Here is a 21,666-nt window from a genome sequence, read left to right as displayed (position 1 = left end):
ATCCAGGGCCCGAGCCATTTAGAGCTTTATAGGTCATCACCAGCACCTTAAATTGGGCCTGGACTTCAATTGTCAAAGATATGATGCTCAAAGTAACAGCAACATAGGAGGGAATAAGGGAAAATAATTTTTTAGCATGGTTGGTGGAATTTATTATTATTATTATTATTATTATTATTATTATTATTATTATTATTATTATAACATTTCTATGCCGCCCCTTGCCGAAACCTCGGGGCGGCTTACAACACGATAAAATACAATGAAATACAATAGCACATAATAAATTACCATTAAATACAAAATACAAAAAATACATTGGTTTACAAATATAAGATTAAAATTATCAGTATAACTTAAGTAAATAAAAATATAGGAGGAGAAAGAGAAGGGAGAAGAAGTTGCCCTGGCCAGATCATATGTTTTAACAATTCAAATGATGTTTAAATAAAAAGGTCTTTACCTGGCGCCGAAAAACCAGTAACGACGGTGCCAGGCGGACCTCTTTGGGGAGTGAGTTCCATAGGTTGGGTGCCACCGCAGAGAAAGCCCTCCTCCGAGTACTTACTCTCCTAATTTCTTTCATGGAGGGTTCCCGGAGAAGGGACTCTCCCGCAGATCTCAAAGGGCGATCGGGCATATACGGACGTTAGCGCTCGTTCAGGTAGCCAGGAGCCAAGCCGTTTAGGGCTTTATAGGTCATAATCAACACCTTGAATTGGGCCCGGGCTTCAATGGGAAGCCAGTGAAGCTGATGGAGGACTGGAGTCATGTGAGCATAACGCCCCGTCCCCGTCAGCAACCTGGCAGCTCTATTTTGCACCAATTGAAGTGTTCGGACTGTCTTCAGGGGAAGCCCCACGTAAAGCGCGTTACAGAAGTCTAGGCGGGAAGTCACCCGCGCGTGTGTCACCGTCGCCAGGCAGTCGTACTCCAGGTAGGGGCGCAGCTGATTAATCAGCCGAAGCTGAAGGAAGGCATTAGCCCTGTTTTTCTCTCATTTCCCTCTTTCCATATTAGCCTAGTGAAGTGCTTACTGGTGGCTACAGGCTTGCCTTTCATTTCCAGTTTAGCAGCAAACCACAGCTTATCCTTAAAATATAAAATTGGCCAACTATGATTTGTTACGAAATCATAGAAGATGGGAACCTGAATGGAGTAGGGAAGTAAACACGGGAGTATATGGCTTGTTCAAATATTTACAGGCCATGTTTTCATGTTGTCTGAACTGACCCACTGTCTCCAGCTAATGTCTCCAGTATGCTACAACTGATCACCATTTGGTTAGGGATTAATGTATTCTGGGTTATCAATGCAGTCAGAATTAATTGCAGAATTCAAACTCACTTTTAAAAGCAGTTGTATAATAGGATTTATTTTGCTTCCAAGATTTGCATTTCCAAGCAACTTGTCCTTTTTTCCCTCAAGGAGTAGCTTCTGACGGAGCTAATAGTGCTAGCAGAAAGGGGAACAGGGAATGGTAGCCAGGGGCGAAAACACTAAAGCAAAGGAGGCCACCCCGGCCAGTTTTGCAGACTTAGCTTGTCTTACTTTCACTGTCCAAAGGTACACAGCAGTAAGTGAAAAATTCCCTTTAAAAAGAAGGAAGTAGTATGCTGCTGAAGTTTGGTGTTGCAACAGTAGAAAAAGAAGTTATTTTGGGTTTTTTAATGAATTTTTCAAATTAACAGTGAACAGTAACAAATTAAGTACTCCTGTAGGTCAGTTTCTTTGTAGTCTTTTGTATCACTCAGGATCTCTGTTTAGTACATGCAAGATTGCCTCATAAAATTATTACCAGTCATCCCAGTAGAACATGCCATAGTGTTTCAGGTTGTTGTATATTCTTCTCAGTGTTAATGAATTTAATAAATAGACAGTGTATTCTGGAAGAAGTCATTTCTGCTTGGCCTCTTTGTACCTGAAGATATATAATTTCTTCATCAGTGCAAGATTACAACACCTCTGTTTTTCATTCTGCTTTAAAACAACCCTGTTTGCTTCTGCTGCTGCACCAGAGTTCCTGGGGGGGCAGTGTGAACCTCAATATTTGGATGTTGCCCACCTTCTGCACCAAAGTTTTTACTGCACTCCAGATGCTGCTGTTTTCTGCACATGTGTTATGCACAAAAAGTGTGCAAAGATGAAAATTGATTGATTATGAAGAAATCCTGAAACATTTCAAGCATCAGAGGAATTTTATTTGAAGCTCTAGTGTAAGAAAAAATGCATTCTGAAGCATAGTGTAAGAAAAATTCTCTGAAGACTACTCAAATATTGCCCACTTTTTTCTAGAAGTACATTAGTTAAAACTATTTTAACAGAGAAAGAATGGTAGGATGCCAAATTCTGTGTCAAATAACAGTATAACAGAACAAAATTAGAATGCTGTTCTAATCATCAATGAATCATTAATGCTTTGATGGGTTGATAATATAATATTCCAGTTTTACTGTTGTATACACTTTAGATATTGTGTCTGAATTGTATTTCTAACTACTATTGTTAAACAGAAACTTGCTATGGGGTAAATATTTAATACTGAATCACTGTATTTATAAGCAGTGTTCCTAATTTTCTTCATAGATTTTATTTGCACCTATATATAACAGGTTGTCTTCTTTGCATTTATTTCAGAGCATTCACTGGCGAGAAGCCCTGAATATACTTAAGTTGGTAGTTTCACGCTCTGCAAGCTTGGTTTTACCTTCCTACAAGCACAGTGAACTTTCAAAAATGGAAATACATCGAGTATGGAACAGTGCTTCCAAGGAACTGCCTGGAAAAACGTTAGAGTTCCATTTTGATATTTCTGAGGTACTATTTTTTTCCCACAATAAACCAATATGTTCAGTGCCTGCCTCCATGAAAGCCTGATGAACTAGTTGTTTCTGATAGAAGTTAAAATAAATAAATACTTTAAAAACAAATAAACAGTTCCTGTCATATTCCAGACTTTCTATCTTCATTTGCTAGCAGTTGTGCCTCTGCAAGTGAGCCAATAAGTAGTAAACAAAATCAAGCTATAGTAACAATATCAAGAAACACAGTTTTTAGAAAAGCCACATTCTCTTGCAGTCTAATGTACTTTTGGAAAATAGAAACAAGTAAATGAATTATATAGAAGCTGCGTATTATATAGAAGCTGCATATAAATCACCCTGGATGTGGTTTATTAGTGCTTTGCCTTTGAGTATTGAGGGTATGTGTTGTTAATTCACATCTCAACCTCAGATTTACTCAGTGGCCTTTGAAAAGCCACTGTTCTTCCCACTTAATCTAGGAGATATTGTTGATTTGCATTAAAGGTCCTTCCATGGATCAAAGAGATAATGTATATAAATACATTTAAAATATAATATCCTGTTTTCTTTTAAGACTCCAATTATTGGCAGACGATATGATGAGTTACAGAGTTCTTCAGGCCGGGATGGAAAACCTAGAATAATGCCTGTCACACGCAGTACCTCTTCAACATCTTCTGGGTCTAACTCCAATGTCCTTGTTCCTGTTAGCTGGAAGAGGCCACAGTATTCTCAGGTAAAATTCACACCCAGTAGCTTAAATGGAATAATTACTAAAACCACACTACTTTAGACTATTTCTTTATAGTAGTCAAATTTAGTTTGTCCAGAGTGAACTGAACCCTATTAGTTTTTGTACCAATCCACACAGATACTTTTTCTTAGAAGACTTGGCAGGGGGTGGTATGATTTGTCTGAATTGGGAGGAATCAAGTGGAGGAGTTTGTGGATCTCATTAATATCCCTCTCCTAATACCTTTTCTCCATTATTAGAACACAAATGTGTATGACACTGATTAACATTTTCTATCTTTTTTAAAGAAAAGAACAAAAGAAAAATTGGTGCATGTTCTTACTCTTTGTGGTCAAGAAGTTGGCCTGAGCAAAAACCCTTCAGTAAGTCTCAGATTTTCCTTCAATTTTTCTCAGATTTTCTTCAGATTTTCCTTCATAATTAATTTAGATGTTTACTTCTAAACATTGTCTTCCATTAGTATGGCATGGTCTAACTCTTTCATAATTAGCAGTGCTTGATATTTCTCAGCCAAATGTAAGCTATGAAAAAGAGTTATTTGGCAGAGCATGAGAGATCTATGCATGGAAATGATCCATGCATAAATACAGCTAGAAAGGCAGGGCTGAGGCAAAGCTGAGAGCCTCAGTGCTTGAATTGGTTATATTCTTCCTGCATGCCCTTTCTGCAATTGCGTTCCCATAAATGCACAGAAGCACTAAAGACAGCATCATCAGGAGGTAGCCTGGACGTGTTTCTGCAGCTCCAAGTTGTGCCTTTGTACAAGTTTAATCTGAAGGCACCTGTCCAACATAAATAATAAAAAGAGCCTTCTAAAAATACCCACTGAAGGAATTAGGTGTGTACTGAAAACGCAGCCTTCTGAATAGCCCATTAGACTTTTACTAACAGAAAAGAGCACAGAAGAACAAGTTGTGAAAAGAAAATCTTGCCTTTTTTTAGGTAATTTTTTCTTCATGTGGAGATTTGGATCTGATTGAGCACCAGACAAGCCTGGTGGCTTCAGAGGACGGAGCACGCGAGCAAGAGAACATGGATGATTCAAACAGCGAGCAGCAGTTCAGAGTCTTTAGGGACTTCGATTTCCTAGACGTGGAGCTGGAGGATGGGGAGGTACAGTACATTCTCTTTGAAAGAACTTTGCTCTTGCCTCAGGCTAAACCACATTTTAACACTTTTCAGCAGTAAAGATTATTTTTATATTTGAAGAAAGGCTTAACAGAGCAATTGTACACTTTATTTTGCATGAACCTTTATGGGGACAGAGGGTTTACACAGCATCAGTTCAGTAGCATAACTCTTGGCAAGTAGCATAACCCTCTTTCCCTGATTCTTTTTGTTACCCAAGACATAATTCAATTATTACAGAAACTGTATGTTAGGCTAGAGTTGAACAATCTAATGAACTACATAAATAAGTTTTCCAGCCATTAAAATGAAACAATAGATTCAGAACATCCAGTTGTCTGAAATTCCCAATTGTTAGCAGAATGCAGACTTTGAATACAGACCTTAAACTGCCTGAACACATCACATGACAAAACAATCACCTAATTTCATCAATGACCATCCAAAAACCTAAACTTAGGCCCATATATGTCCATGCACATATGTGATGTTGGTGCAGCATAAACACTTTGAAGGCACAGAGCACTTACTGCTCTGTTGTATCTGTTAGCAATTCTGTCAGCTCCTGTAGGAGAAAAACAGAAGCCTGGGGGCCTTGAATCAGGTCTTGGCAGGTAAAAGCCTGTCAGTTTGTCTTTAAGTGGAGTTGCTGCAAGAGCATATTATTCAGTTGACATCATATACTTGAAGGGCAAAGGACTTCCTGTTTTTTATTTTCTTTTGTTTCTTTCTCTCTTAAGCATTTTACTAATAATGTAGATTTTCCTCTGGGAATAATTATTTCTTTTTAACTGGAAAAAGAGTCAGCATTAGATATACCAACAATGTCATGTCCCACTTTCTTCTACACACAAAAAGGGGCAGTGAATGAGTAGGAGGGGAAGCAGGGTCAACAAGTAAAGAAGAGCAACTTTGGACAGGCAGTATCTTGCCCATGTGGGTACATCTGTGCCACATGTTATGTAGTCTATTCCCTTTCTCTTCCTACCATCCAAAAGATAAATGCCATTTAGCACAGCTTTCCCCAACCTAGTGTCCTCTGGATGTGTTGAGCTATAATTCACATCATCCCTCAGCCAGCCACAGGGAAGGCTGTGGTTGTGAATCCCAGGCCAACAGGGGGATCTGTGCTTTGGAGGATGCTGTGAGAGACAACTTGATATCCCAGGCCCCTTCTAAAAATTGCATCTCAGTACAGCAGTGTTACTTGTCGAAAACAAAGTTTTAACTACAAAGGGTAAAAATGCAGCAGGAAGGTACAATTAGCAGCTGTTGCCTGGAATCCCTTGTGATGTAGTAACATCAAACACTGCCTGGTTGATTTGGCTCTGAATGATAACATTATGATAGTCCAAATCAAATATTTAAAAAATTGTTGTTAGATGCTTTTAGGCATTTGAGTGTAGCTCAGTAAATGTATAGTGAGTGTATAGACAAAATGTACAGACAAAAGTATAGTACTTTGTCTTTGAGTTACTCTGCTTTTGGTTGTAGAATTCTGTTTTGGAAGTTAATTCTGTTGAACTCAAAAGAAGTTGAGTTCCCTGGAATACATTTAAGTTTGGGGCATTTTAAAGGCATGCTTGATGGAGCAGAACACTTCCAAGAAATCTGAAATGTTTTAAACAATATGGTCTCTGGTCAGATGAAAGCCACAGGATATTTTGAGTGGCCCAGTAGTGAAGATATGCTTGTCCAGAGTTAATCCCCTTCAGTCTCTGGTGGCAGGGATGAGAAAGCCTTGGAACATCTGCTTGTCACAGTAGCAGGTTAAATGGACGATCATCTGTGTCAGGGTAAAGCAGCTTTTGACACACCAGTACTGTATGAGAAGTGTCCCCTTGCCTGACAGATACTATTTTTTCACTTGAAGTTCTAGCTTTCTTTGTACAGGTAGCATTTTTAGAGCAATAGTAAAAACTGTTCTTCCTATGGAACAGTGGAAGAAGGACTCTACAGCATGATTTTGCTTAATGTGTAGAACATGTGGGAGATGCTGTAGCGTTTATGTCTCCTTGTGGCAACGCAGTCTATGTTAAAGCATTTACTTTGCTCTAAATATTATTACACTCTTTTTAATTTCATGATTTTATGTGTTTTTCTTTTTTGCATAAGGCTGTGCATGTGGAAAAGGCTGACGATAGTAGTAGTAATAATATAATTATGTCTCAAAAATTGCTAATACTCTCTAGCCACTAGTATGTGAGGAATTGTAATTCACTTATTAGGAATTAGGGCAGTAATAGTAGGCACACTGGTAAGATTTCACCTTAACCTTGATAGGCTCAGGGCTAAATCTACTGTGTCAGTTCTGAAATGATACAGTTATTCCAAGTAAGTGAACCACAACAGATTTCATACAGATTTCAGTACAGTTGGGTACTCCAGGATCCCATAACCTGTGATCAGAACTTATACATCAGAGAGAATAGGCTTGCTCTCAGCTTGGAGATACACAGCCTTTAAAACTGAGCTATAGAATGGAAAAACACATTCACTTTTAACAATAGCAACATTATTAGGCAGTGCTGTAATGCATTTCCTGTTATTGAGTCTCACATCTTTGCCCTGAAATGCCTTAACAATTAACTTTTTAACAAATAAAAATATGGGAGCAACTTCTGACCTGAGAGAAGACACAATAATGTTTTATAGTGCAGTCTTACACATTTTTCCTTGGAAGTAATTCCCATTGAGTTCAGTGGGGCTTACTCTCAGGTAAGTAGGGATAGGATCGCAGCTTCCTTTTCTTAATTTAAAAGTATAATTTAGATTTGGTAGATCTGATTTTTCTGTGCACCTAAATGAATTAAACAGTGCCAGGAAGTATAGGCTAACCAATTCATTTTTAGTACCTTATTTTCCAGTTATTATATGAAGATTAATTGCTGTTTAGATTGACCCCAGGATCTCCAGATGTAGTTATGTCATATTTTAGTTAGGCTACGAAAGCCACTATTGTGTTAATTTAAATTTTTGTAACAATCAAAGATAGGAATAAAATGTCAGTTTAATTGCAGTATGTTAGATTGTAAGGCAGATAACAAAAAGAGTATGTTTAAACATAAGTGTGTTTACAAATACTTTTCTTTATTTGTTTCCTATTTGATATATCTGCTATTCAGGAACTTCAGGTAAGATAATGCTGTTTGAACTCACACATACTAGTAGATATAATGCATTGTTTGTAGCCTGTGATATATTGTGCTCTTTCAGTATCTGTGTGTGTTTGTTTACATGTATGGAGGTTTCCACTTCATGCTGTGCTTTAGAAATGTTTTAGCATTCTAAAGAACTAGGAGCTGGCTTACATGTTATGTCTACTGTAATAACTAGAGTGGGATTGACTGATCTCAACATTGGTGAGATTCATGAAATCTAGAAGTCATGTGGCCTACAAATCCACCTAAGTAATGTGGATTTTTCAAGTAATAAACCAGTGTGACTTGTCCTTTAAATGTACTGGATATTGTATATAACATACTGGGTATATATGGGTACATATGTGGCACATTAATAGAATGCTTGATCAACTTTGGAATACCTCATAATATATGATACTTCACATGACCATAATGCAAGAATTAGGCTATATCGAATCAGAACCCAAATACACAATTGTATTTATTTTCTTTATTTCATTTTCATAGTGCGCAATAGCCAAAGCTCACTGGGGAGTTTACAGCAATTCAGAGTATCATAGAATGTTTGATATATACTGGAAATAGCTAGACAGATCCATCTATAGGTTAATAGATAAAGACTGATATTCAGGCTAATTATGAAAGAACACTCTTCCAGTTCAGATTACATTTAACCTGATTCCTGAATAATAGCCATGTCGGGAACAATGAGGAAGTAGCATTCACCTGTTGAACAAGCATTCTGCTGACAAGTCACAGCACTTTAGGGGGTAGCTAGAATTTTCATGGTGTTGCTTATGGAATCCTGCCAGACTAAATTCTATGGCAATACCAGCAGAAGGGCAAATGAATGGAAGAGAGGAGTCACCAGCACTGTAGTTGTTCCTCTGCTCTGACTTCGCAAATAGCAGTGGAAGAGACTGGGTTGAGGAAGAGAGTTCTAGTAAGATGCTACATATGGACTGTCATAACCACTTTTTCCCATTGTAATTAGTGCTGAAAAAAACATTTAAATGCAGTCAAATTGTAGGGAATTCCAAACTGTTAAGTAAAAGGTGTAATAAAAGATTTTAAAATCCTGCAAAAATCCAGTTACTAATAAGCGGCACCTCACCAATAAACCACCAATACACATCAATACCCATAATAATCCACCAGGTCACTTGCACAAATGCTATTCACATGAGTGGCTTACTGATGTTAGACTGTGGTACCATTTTTGTGAACTGGAAAAATCACAAGCAAGGAGAGCAATTATGCAGCACATTTATCTCTCTGTTACACTGTTCACATGAAAAGAAAGTTAACACGAGCAGTTATTTGTGCAAGTGTGTTTCTCCTCTCAAAAGCTGCCAAGGGAGCTGGAGTTGTTCCAGAAGCCAAATTCGTGTTAAAACCCATAGCTAGATTGCTATTTTCCATTCCTTAATCTTCACTTGGTGTTGTGTATTTGTTTCAGCACTACCTGCAGGGAACTATTTGTAACTGCTATGACAGTCCTACAAATGCTTACAACCCCTACCCAGAATCAAGCATGTCTATCAGAATGTTAATGACTGAAGCTGCAATCATAAACACAATTACTAAGGGGTGAGCCCTGTTGAATATAGCAGGATTTACTCCTCAGTAAACAAGAATAAAATCTCACTGCATGACCTCACCAGGTATAAAATGTATAAATAAAGCATGACTTTAAGAAACTTAATTTTGAAAATAAACTCTTGGCTCATTATAAAAATGATGTTTTTTAAGCTTGAAAATAACTTCTAATCTATACAGTGCAATCCAGATTAAAGCTAAAAGCTCTGACAATTTGGTACCTTACATTGTGCATGGTGAACTGAAAGTGTGCTCACATCAATCTTAATTCTGCTCCTGTGTTCATAAATATAGTACCAAAAACTCCAGACATTTTACTTGTAGTTTGCTGTTATGCTCTTATCTTAAGCATAATACATACAACAGCAATTAGAAGAAAATGTTGTTTAAATAACTCCTGATAATTTCAAAAGAATGAAAACCCTGCCCAGGAATGGTGGGTTTTACCTTTTAATGTGAGTTGTGGGGGGTGTCTCAACGTCTTTATAGTGTATCATCTGTGTAGCCATATGGAGGTAAGTTGAATTTGCCTGGTACAACACTTCAGAGACCAAAGGTTGGGAGGCAGGAGGGTTTTTGAAGAAGGCTGGATAACCACTGTGTTGTCAATTCCCTTTTCATCATACAGTTTCATATTCTTCAGGGTTTGGTTTTTTTTAAGATACTGGTAATTTATAGAAAACATTTTCCCCTATGGATAAAACATTATTTAAATCATTACCAACTTATGAAATGTTGCTTTAAAAAAACCTTTCACTGAGGAAAATTAGTAGCTCAGTAGAGAGAAACGTACCAATGCTGTGATTTCAGGGCGAAAGCATGGACAATTTCAACTGGGGTGTACGCAGGCGTTCTCTTGATAGTCTGGACAAGTGCGATATGCAGCTTCTGGAAGAAAGCCAACTTTCAGGAAGTACACCCAGCCTAAACAAAATAAACCATGAAGACTCTGATGAGTCATCGGAGGAGGAAGACCTAACAACAAGTCAGATCCTGGAGCAATCAGAGCTAGTAAGTAGTACAGTTATAGGCTGCTAGAAAGTATGGGACATTAAACATGTAGCTGCTGGTGTTCTATATTCAAACAGATTTCAAATGACCTTAAGTAGGTAAGTATGTTCTAACTGCTTTCTCTTTTCATTGTTAGCAATTATAAAAGGTTTGAGGCAAGCTCTAAATACAGGAAATGTCTGATCTGATCAGTGATGCTTTATTTTTGTGAGTTGTTGTATGTCATACTCGGTTAACTGGTCCATCTGAACTCTTTTGACATGTGATTATGAAAATGAAGCTTCTGTTTTCAGTAAAACACCTTCAAAGGAAGAAAAAAATAACTTCTAGAATTTCGAAGCTGGTTTTCTTCTGTGACTTACGTAGACATCTTATGATGTAATAACAGAATTACAAGTTTACAATTTTCAGTGATCATTGGTAGAAAATGCTGCAATATTTTCAAGTATAGAGACTATTTATAGGAAAAATGATTCCTTGATGGGTATAATCCATGCATACACCATTGCAAATTAATGGGAGTGATGGGTGGCTTGCACAGGAGAAGCTCCCAGTAGATTGTGCCCTTAGTCTAAATCTTATTCCTTTTTTAATAGATCATGACGCTTTCTCCTTCTGAGGACACAAATCACATTGACTCACTTTCCACGCCATGTGAAGCAGCTTCAGCAGTTCCACCACCTTTCAGTTCCAGAACTTCTAGTTTTAATGCTTCTTTGCCTGAGATGAATAATCTCCAGATGTCTGAAGGTTCTAAGGTGAATGAACTGCAGTCAACTATTTCTTATGCAACTGAGAAAGGGATTTTTCCTTGTTTGGTTACAAGGTTTCATTTTAGTGTTTCAAAGTGAATATTTACATTTTAAATACACTATGTCCAGCAATAATTAATGACCAGTAAGGAACAGTGTTTGGGAAATGCCAACCTCTTTCTTCCACGAACTTTAATAGGGCAATAGAAAAATTGCCCTGTGGGTGTAAGCATACATTACATTTTTCTCCTAAATGTGGGAGCTCTATTATGCAGCTGCATGAACTGGACTCAGTTCTTGCCTCTTTGGTCTACTTTCAGAATGTTGATTACAGTAATAATCTGACTTTGGTAAATTAAAAAAGAACTTAAATGCTGTTCTGTATAGCTGCCTGAAATGAAGCTTGCCTTGGACACAATTATCAAAAGGTTGGTAAAAGCTTAGTATTAATACCAGATACTTATTTCTGAAGTTTTATTTTGGGGGAAATGCTTTCATTTCAAAAATATTAATAGCATTCTGTAACTCAAACCAAGGACAAGATCTTTTTTTCTGAGACACTGAACGATCAAGTGCTGCATATGGAACATGTTGACAGCTATGCTAAAACCATAATGTGTTGGAAAACATGTTTTATGTTTCAAGGTTGGCCTGGGGCTGGTATAGAGAATTAGTTAAAAATGATACAAAGAAAATGGGTGGTGCTTTGGATAAAACTAATCACTGAACAAATAAGTATGTGGCAGTAATGACAACAGAAATTGTCTGAGAGAATCAGGAGTTGGGTTGCCTTATGTATAGCCAAGATTGATTTTTCTTGTTGTTGTTGAAGGTTCATAAAGGGATTTTATTCCAAACAAGGAATTGTTTTGCATTTGGACTTGTCAGCAGTATTTAGTCAGATCTGAAAAGGCCATGTGGGTGAGCTCTCTATATATACAAAAGAGGTTGCTGATTTTTTTTTTCTGAAAGTAGTCCTTGTGAAACTCAGAGGAAATTCAGAAGTATCCTATAACTCCAGTACAACTCAACAAGCCGAGATTGGAAGGGAAGAATCAAATTAATTTCTGATGTAATTATTCAAGCCCTTTCATTGTCAGAATCTGAAACCAGAGACTTCCTTTGGCGTGGTGGAACTGTTGGACTCCATCATGTGCACTGGTAAAAGGGGGAACTTTGAGAAACCTACAATCCCTGAGAATAGGCCAAATCTTAGCACCCCCAACATCTCATCCAAGAAATCTGTAGGTCCTTGCCCTTTCTGCTTGATTCTAGATCCATTCCCCATGTTGCCTTCAGCACCTAGCAGCAACAGTGGAACTATCTGGAAGTGCAGAAGCGGCAATGAAGCAGCTGGGTCTAGCTGAATGCAGTCTTGCTTTTTGTAGCTGTACTCTGAAGGAAGAAACATTTGTGTCCTAGTTTGGGCACAATTAAGTAGCTGGAAGGTACGCAGCATCCTGCTATGAAATCTTACCATCTCTAACAGTCAGGAAATTCCTGTTGAGACACTGTTCAGGGTTCTGATAGATTTTTCCAGCCCTAAGGCACATGCAAAATTCAGATACTTAGTTTCTCAGTGTTTTCCAGATTTGTACTCAGACTAGATGGCCCAGGAGGCCCTTTCTGACTCGCGCTGTTTCTATGTTTCTATTATGATTTATGATGCATCTAACTAGCCTTCTGGCAGGAAACAGGGAACAGAAAACACATTCTTCAGTAAATTCCTAGAGTGTGATCAAACTACCAGGTACAAATATAGACTGACACCTTTGATAATGCAGAGACAAGAGAATCCTGTTGTACGTATATTGACCCTGAGCCACATCAATAGGAGGGAGTATGGATATTTCTTTTCCATAATATTTGCATTTTTTCAAGCTCCTGCAGGATAGTTGTGTTTAGCAAATATAGTGCATGAAAACTTATAATACTTTGGCTAACTTTTAATGTGTTCCAAGAATCCTCTGTCATTTTTTCAATTGATTTTTTGAACCTACACAATTTAAATATACTGTGTATGCAATTTTCCTTAACACCTGCATTTTACAAGCACTTTCTTCTAAAGTATTGTCTTTATGATGGTAATTTGTTTAATGTACACATTTTTGCAAGCTTTTTTTTCAGAAATGTGGCAAAAAACTGAAGGATATTTATGTTCTGGTATTAGTTTGAAAAGTGTGGACCAAGTCATTTTATAGCTAAATATAAACCCAACAAATTTCACTTACCAGGGAGGAAATCTTACATATCACATATAAGCTTATCTTAGTTAAGAATGTCCTGAGCAAGATATTTCAAATGGATTGCCTGTAGCCAGGGTGGGAGGGGTATTTAATCTGAGACCTTTTTTCACATTTCCTTCAATCCTTGTCAGGAGATAGGCATCATGTGAACAGAACCTCTGTGGAAATGCAGCAGGGAGGGAATAAAGAAATAATGAGACACTTACCCTGTCTTCCATCTTGTGCATAATGTATAGAGAAAGAGAAGCTTTGCTCTAGACTGAGTAAGCCTCTCTTGCTTCAGAATTTCCGAAATGTCCTAATCTGTTATCTGTGCAAGCATGATCCCACGTGTGTGACTTCACATAATATTATTCAAAGAATAACACTTAAGGTATCTTGATTAACTTCCTTTAACAAACCATGACTTCTCACTAGCAAGGTCTGTCTTTGGATACATTCTGAATTAATCACACTTGGGTTCTAGGCACTGTAAATATGTAAGTTGACTTTGCCATTCCAGAAGTTCCTACTAAAGTTCTCAGGAGCTTCAACTCCTAGAGTGCTGTTACTGAGGTTTCACTTGAGAAAGCAAGCTGAATTTTTCTTTAAACACAGGTATACTAAGGGAATATACTGTCAATATATACATTTCTTAATAGTGTCTATTAGCTAAGGACAGTGTGGATCATACCCTCTGATACTTTGGCATTCCTCCAGACTCTGCTTCATTGCTGGGCTTGAAAGTGCACCACTGGCCAGGAATGCATTCTTTTCAGAGTCTGCTGGCAGACAGTATCTCTTTTTCGCTGATGGAGAATTTACAATAATGATGCTATGCTGCTTCAGCAGTCGTCCTTTTAAATTATTGTAACCAACTCTACAAGAATTTAGATGCATTTTGGCTGCATTGCACCTATTTTTGGCTGCTTCGCACTGTCTGCTTAACTTCTAGCCCAGTTCAAGGTGCTCTACATAGCCTGGATCCTAATACCTTAGGAACAACTTTTTCTCATAAGCCTTCCTCTGAAATTAAATGCTCTGCTTTGTGATTTCTCTTTTGCACACGTTAAGTTGCACATCAGGTGCAGAGCTTTTTTGATGCTTCTCTGGAACTCAGTCACTTGGGTGCAATCCTATGCATGTTTAAACAGAAACAGTAGTAGGACATTTGTTTAAACATGCATAGGATTGCACTCAGTTATTTCACTGTATCATGACTACCTTGTGGAAAGATGGCTTTCTGAAAGGACTGCTATTTGGACTTACAGAATAAATTAGAAGATACTGATGATTACATTTTTCTTTTAGTTTGTTCTGAAATATTTATTTTATTCTTACATATTTGTTGTTGGTTAACTGTAACAGCCCTTTGAGTAAGAGTATTTTGAAAATAAATAACACAAGCCAGTATCTGATGATTCATAGGTAAACTACAATGTATCTATTATTTCATGAATATTGTGAAGTGTATCAGTTTTACTGTTAAGGATATGATGTAACTGAAATGTTAACCAATCCATTCCCTCTAGACTGAAGGTGCTGAAGAAGAAGATACCTCAGTACAAGAGGATGATCTCTCTGGCTCTACCAATGAACTCCCAGCAGCTTTTGAATACAGTGATAGTTTTAGCCTAGATATGACAGAAACTGAAGAAAAGGGTGACAGACTATTGGATCAATATGCACTTGCCAGGTATATGTATACTTGATGTTAAAAGTTCTAAATTTGTTTCCTTGTAAATATATTCAAAATAGCTTGCAAAAAATTGAATACATTAAATGGTTTAGAGTACTAAAATCAAATGTATAAAATAAAACCAAGAACAGGATTGAACATCAGCTCAAAAATAGGGACACATTAGAAAACTCTCAGTATAAATAAAATTTTGAGTCACATATTAGTCCTAGGTTTAAAGGTATGGTCAAGCCATTTTCTCAGACCTTCATACTTTAACTAAGCCTTTACCAACCCAACACACTCCAGATGTGTTGGCTGTGTTGCCTGGGTTTTATGGGGGTTGTGGTCCAACACATATGGATGGTACCTGGTTGGGGAAGGTTGTTCTACCCTCATTAAGACTGTATGAATGAGCACAAACCAGCACATAGTTTCTCTATACTTACTGTAGAATTTTTTGGTTGACTTTTTTTCCAGTTTTGGTGATGGTGACAGGAATATTTCACCTCCCCCTTCCCCCTTCTTTTCTGCTATCCTGGCTGCATTTCAACCAGCTGCATGTGATGATGCAGAAGAAGCCTGGCGTAGCCATATTAACCAGCTCATGTGTGACTCTGATGGTTCCTGTGCAGTATATACTTTTCATGTGTTCTCTTCCCTGTTTAAGGTAAGAAAATAATTCTAGGAATCCCACATTATCAATAATTTGGTGAAATTCAAACAGTCTTTACAGGCAACATTAAATGCAGGTCCTGATTATGTTTTGTAGCTCTTATCAGGATTTATCAGGAGATAGTCTAGACTCTTAACTTTCCAGACTACATATTTGGACTACTACATATCCACATACTTGTATTTGTGGATTACACATTATTATTGCAATAGGCTTCGTGTCAGACAGTAACCCAATGACTGGTGGGACATTCTATTGGACTGCCAGATTCAGGACTAAATGGATAATAGCCCCCTTCCCAGAGTCCCCTTCTTTGACCCCTCATTCTTTTCATCTCTAGGTGTGCCCTTCTTTCTTCACACATAACCTCTGGTGCCTATCTCAAGGTCTATTGCTAGAACCTTCATGCTTCAGATGTTCCATTCACTGCAAGAATTGTTAACTGCAACTTTGACACGATCGCTTTCATTTCATCCCAGTCTTACGCTTTAGTTTGCTAGCTCACATCATTTTAATTGCTTTGTTTAGCAGAAGTGAAATTTAAAAAAACACTACTTAGCAAGAGAGCAAACACTGTTTCCTCTTGCAGTACTGGCACACCCTGATAACAGTGCTTTGATTTTCAACAGAATAAATTCCCATAACTGTCGTTGCAATATTACCAAATATTTCCAGTAACCAGAAGCCCAAGTTTAGATGGCTTGAAAAGTCCTCTTAAAAAGTAACTGTACAAGAAACACAAGCACACTTGCCAAGTGATTCTGAACAGAGGGAGAAACCAAACACACTGAAGCCTCTTGTGATTTCCTCTCCTGTAGACTTGGCATTGGAACATTCATTACATTGTTTGATAGGCCATTTGACACTGGATATTAACAAAACAATGACCAGAATGGACAGATAATTCTCTTGGTTATTGCTGTGGACAAAACAGGATGAACTACTGTGTAGTTTCAGTCTAACAGGAAAGAAGAGAGCAAATCACAAAATAAGTGAGAATATTTTAGCAAGCAGAACACACAACAGTTTAATCAAACCATAACAGCAGTTAATAGCCTTAAGCACATAAGCTGTATTTGTTTTTCCTCTTCGGTATTCAGAAATGCATACTGAACAAATGCAGTAAATTAGTACTCAGATTTGAAAAATACTGGGCATGATTTTTCTTACAGAATATTCAGAAAAGATTCTGCTTTCTAACTTGTGATGCTGCCAGTTACCTAGGAGACAATCTGCGAGGCATAGGCTCAAAGTTTGTGAGCTCATCTCAGATGCTGACATCATGTTCAGAATGCCCTACCCTCTTTGTAGATGCTGAAACTGTGAGTATAGGTACTTGACCTATCATACAGAAGTGCCATACATAGAAAACTAGTAGAGATGTGAAGTTGTAAAAGTTGATCATAATTTTTATAGACTTGGAGCATACTCTAGAAATATGTAGTAGCACATAAACCTTAAATAAAGCATCAATAAAGCTTTAGCCTACCCTAGCTGTCTTTAATGTTTTGTATGAATACAAATAGGGAGACTGTATAAATACGTAGCATGTTATGATCGCAGAATTTTGTCTCCTGAGAATCTCAATTTTCATTAATTAAAACAAAACAAGGGTCTAGTTCTCATTGTTTTGAAGAAAGGCCCTTAAGAGTGTGTGGGTATCATTTGGTGAAAATTCCAAAGCCTGTAGAAAACTTTGTAAGATATTCATGGTTCATGGAATAAACTCTAGTGATGTAATAGCTGCCTGTCACATCCCATGATCAGCAAAAGCAGCTTAAATTGGGTAAAGACTGAGAGCTTCAACTGTGGAGTGAAACAGGAATAAAATTAGTAACAAGAATAATAGTAATGTAGCAAGTATGTTTAATTGGAACAATTTATTTACAGGATTTAAGTCTTTGTGGCTCAATTCTTTGTAAATGTGTTACAGAGCACAACATGGCATTAAATTCATAATCATACAATAGCTTCAGTAAAAACGTGAGGAAAAGTTGAAAACATATTAGACATACATACTAAAAGCCTGAAACTGAGATATGGGATCCCTGACAGAGAAGGGGTGGGCTATACACCTACCTCTTTTCCTTCAGGAAATTCCACAATCGTCCCCCCCCCCCCCCAGTCTTATCCTCACAAAAATCCTGTGAGGTAGTTTAGGCTGAAAGTCAGTAACTAGCCCAAAGCTACCCAGTGAGGCTTGTGACTGAGTGGGGACTAGAATCCAGATCTCCTGGGTTCCAATCCAACACACCGACCACTTCATTGGCTTCTTCACATGACACAATTCTCACTTTATCCAGTCTCCTGCTAATCATTAATCTTACTTTTCTGGATTTTAGTTCTAAATTCCACAAAGACAGCCGTGAAAGTATCCACTAGAAGATTGTATAGGCACACATTTTCCATATGTGGCACTCTTTTCAGCAACTGAATTCCATGCCATTCCCTGGGTTTCCTAAATATTGGTGGCAACTCAGCACATAGATTGCTATACCTGAGAAATCAGTGGTATCGTGATTTCTGATCATAGTGTATACTTACACTGGTATTCAGTGAAACTAAACATACAGCAGTGGCATCATGGATTCTGTTCCTTAGACATATTAGATGACTGGTAATTGGCTCTGACAGACTTTGAAGAACCATTTGCATGCATTGTCTCATTGCCTAAAGTGCTTACAAATAAGACAGTTGGAGAGAACACAGGCAATACCCATGTGATTTTCCCAGGTCCTCCCAGCAACCTCACTTACAGTGCAATTCTATTTACCTTGACTCAGAAAAGAGTCCCATTGAGTTCAGTGGGACTTATTTCTACTTTTGATTTTCATTTTCAGTGAGAAAACTAAAGTTTAGTGTTTACTATGATGTCTTTAATGTTTCAGCTTCTCTCTTGTGGACTTCTTGAGAAGTTAAAATTCAGTGTCTTAGAACTGCAAGAATATTTGGACACATATAACAACAGGAAAGAAGCAACACTTTCTGTAAGCAGGTTTGCTTTATTTTATTTTTTTTTTGTATTAACTTCAACTTTCATGTGGCACAAGACTCTTTTGTTGCTTTTGCTGTAACAGGCAACACAACTATCCCTCTGGAAATTGTGTGTGTGTGTGTGTGTGTGTGTGTTTCGACTATTTCTCTTGTGGGGCAAAACCTAAAAATAAACATAGGCTACAGTCCTAAACATATCTGCTAGACGTATGTTTCTTTGAACTCAGTAGGACTTACTTTTGAGTCAACTTGCTTAGGATTGTTATGTACTAAAATATGAATAATTGATAGTTCATAGTTCATCTATAGTCATTCACCATTAATATGGTTCAAACATTGCTGAAAATTCAATTTAACAAAATCTAGCTGCATTCCTCAAAAATACAACTTAAAAAATGTAACATTTTCTGACTGTCAACCTGAAATTTCAAAGCACTTTGCTGATCATGGTACTGATGCCCCCTTGTTTTTCTTTCAAAAATTAGTGGCTGGCAAACTGCAAGGCAACATTTGCTGGGGGTTCAAGAGATGGTGTTATCACTTGTCAGCCAGGAGACTCAGAGGAAAAGGTAATAAAGCACTCTTTTTTTCTTTTTTGCATTATTCTGCCTTATTTCTTAAGCACATGCAAGGTTTTTGTATGTCTTACATTTTTTTTCAAATTCTAATTACAATCTGGTATCACAGCAACTGTAAAGCATAGTGAAACGGAGCTACATTTCTCCCCATTATTCTTTGTCATATCCAACTGAGCATGCTGCAAATCTGTCAAAGAGGAATTATACCCATAAACTGAATACATGGGAGTTTTGCATCTTCCCAAGATGTTCCCGATTTGGAGACACTAGCTCCTTCACAAAAGTCCCAAAGTTTCCTGCTTTGAAATAGGTGAACTAGTTGCCTCTTTCACAAGGAAGAATTGCTATGGCTTAACAACCAACTTTCACAGTCTGAATTGCCAAAAAAAAAAAAAAAGCTCAAACATCTTTGCAGGAACACTGTGTGTGTGGATAAGCTTTTGCTGTGTACGCCTTAGTGCCACTTGGGCACTTTGGGGGCCACATGGTAGCCACCTAATGAGAACAGAAAGGAAGCTTTGTTGCTCTTGCCAAGAAACTTGCTTACAGTTGGGGGAAAAGCCACAATGGGTTCTGTCATTCACATTTGGAAAGCACAAGAGCCCATCATGAGTGAAACAAGAAGAGCTAAAAGCCATGGGTTGGCAGGATGGGTTAAGACGCAAACTTAAGCCATCCTGACAAACTCATCAGGGCTTTGCATCACTCACCAAACCACTGTGGCTTATATTTCCACCACATTGGTCTGTCATAGATTCGCACTTACAGGCTTGAAGTGACAGTATACTTTATCAGGGCTTAATATTTTCTATGATATAGGCCTGGCACCTGTTTTCATTGCTAAATTGTCCCTGAAATTTATGTAGTAAAGTTGCCATTGGGCAAGTGAAGAGTGTGTTGTCTTTACCATGGAGTAACTACAGAGAGACTGGGCTTGTATGACGCAATAACCCACTACGATTTATAAGTCCATGCCATGGCACAAAGTTAAGCCCAGATGCAAATGTACTGCCTATTCCAGTATGTTGGTGTGGATGTAGTTCAGACTATTGTTACAGCAGTTATTGTGCATAAAGAAAGTGGTTTTCTTAGTCCAGTGGCTTAAGGCTACATTCTTTACCAGCTCCTCTGAGAAGACAGAAGCAAGTGAAAATACAAGTATGTAGTAGCATATGGTGACACCAGTAACTACGATAATGACAGATTCTTTTCATGATCTGGAAGTAAAAAAATAGTCTGAAATACTGTCAGCATGCAGTATTGCAAAATCATATATTTTGTTTTATAGGCTGGAGATTTTTTTTTGATTTTTGATTCTTTGGTCAATTTTGTTTGTTTGTCTTCATCTTTGTCTATTTGTTATTGTCCTTTTATCCTAACTTCTTAATTGTAGTGTTCTTTGTTTTTGAACTTCTAAATTGTTTTCTGGTTTATCTTGCTTTCTTGTATTATCTCTCTTCTCCGTTTGCACAGGTTCTCTTTCTGTGTTTGGCCATATGCATTATACAGGAATAAAGGAAAGTTAGCACAAGTAGCTTTAAGACCTTGGCACCAAACATTAGATCTTTGATTCCATACTTTTACTCTGTTTACCTTGTACAGAGCCCACATTTAGTAATACTGCTAGTTTTCCATTTTTCTCCTATTTTTTTAATAATAGGGAGAAGATAATTAGGCCTCCAGATATTTTTTGATCCCAGTTCCCATTAGCCCCAGCAAAGTGGTCAGGAATGATGGAATTGTAGTCTAAGCATATCTGGTGTGCTGAGAGTTCTCCCATTTCTGCTATAACTGAAAATTAATGAAGAGACAGTTGTGGTTCTGCAAAGGAGGAAAGAGTAAATTAAAAATGGATGTTTCTGTTTATCTCGCACTGCTTGAAAGACAAAAGGCGGTAAATTAGGTGACAGTGATTTAGCAATTGTTTACAATTTTATTTTAGCTTTGATGTCTTCAAAGTGTTGTGAGCCGTCCAGGGACTCAGAGTGATTGGACGGCCTAGAAATATCCCAAATAAATAAATATTTGCATTTTTCCTGTAAATCTGACCCTGCAACCATTTCTTTGATGTATTCACATATGGACTCATCTGTAGTCACCACACCTGCAGCCCTGAAGGGATTTTGGTTTTTTTTTTAACTCCCATGGAGCATCCTTTGGTAGTGGTAGGACCCAGCTCAATAAGGAATTCCATTCAAGGAGGCTTCCTTTGACACAAATCGTTCTTGCTAGATCAGTAAATGGTTTCCTCTGAACTTTATGTGAAGAATTTTATCTCAGAATCTAAACTTATCCTCATAAAGAATCTCACTTGTGTACAAGAA

The 21,666-nt window shown here is 37.6% G+C and overlaps 2 protein-coding genes across 9 annotated transcripts in view; both read left to right on the top strand.

Moving 5' to 3' along the window:
- Positions 1-21,666, top strand: part of FRY (FRY microtubule binding protein) — a 181,151-nt gene that overhangs the window by 148,531 nt on the left and 10,954 nt on the right. For 5 of the 8 annotated variants that reach the window (XM_044441610.1, XM_044441615.1, XM_044441613.1 and 2 more), the window contains exons 48-59: positions 2,638-2,817; positions 3,379-3,540; positions 3,846-3,920; positions 4,501-4,671; positions 7,812-7,820; positions 10,239-10,439; positions 11,036-11,197; positions 14,949-15,112; positions 15,575-15,764; positions 16,943-17,092; positions 18,659-18,757; positions 19,250-19,333. In XM_044441610.1, coding sequence (XP_044297545.1) covers positions 2,638-2,817; positions 3,379-3,540; positions 3,846-3,920; positions 4,501-4,671; positions 7,812-7,820; positions 10,239-10,439; positions 11,036-11,197; positions 14,949-15,112; positions 15,575-15,764; positions 16,943-17,092; positions 18,659-18,757; positions 19,250-19,333 — 1,647 coding nt within the window. Of the gene's footprint in view, positions 1-2,637; positions 2,818-3,378; positions 3,541-3,845; positions 3,921-4,500; positions 4,672-7,811; positions 7,821-10,238; positions 10,538-11,035; positions 11,198-14,948; positions 15,113-15,574; positions 15,765-16,942; positions 17,093-18,658; positions 18,758-19,249; positions 19,334-21,666 lie in introns of those variants that run through there. The other 3 variants (XM_044441614.1, XM_044441611.1, XR_006415838.1) reach the window with 2 other exon arrangements.
- Positions 19,340-21,666, top strand: part of BRCA2 (BRCA2 DNA repair associated) — a 73,072-nt gene continuing 70,745 nt past the window's right edge. Inside the window, exon 1 of the mRNA XM_044441620.1 lies at positions 19,340-21,180. The gene's annotated coding sequence lies outside the window, so the exon portion shown is untranslated. The remainder of the gene's footprint in view (positions 21,181-21,666) is intronic.

The sequence above is a fragment of the Varanus komodoensis genome, unplaced genomic scaffold (assembly GCF_004798865.1).
Source record: "Varanus komodoensis strain SLA01 unplaced genomic scaffold, ASM479886v1 scaffold4, whole genome shotgun sequence".
Lineage (NCBI taxonomy): Eukaryota > Metazoa > Chordata > Lepidosauria > Squamata > Varanidae > Varanus > Varanus komodoensis.
Note: the sequence above shows the minus strand (reverse complement) of the source record. Positions and strands in the feature narration are given on the sequence as shown.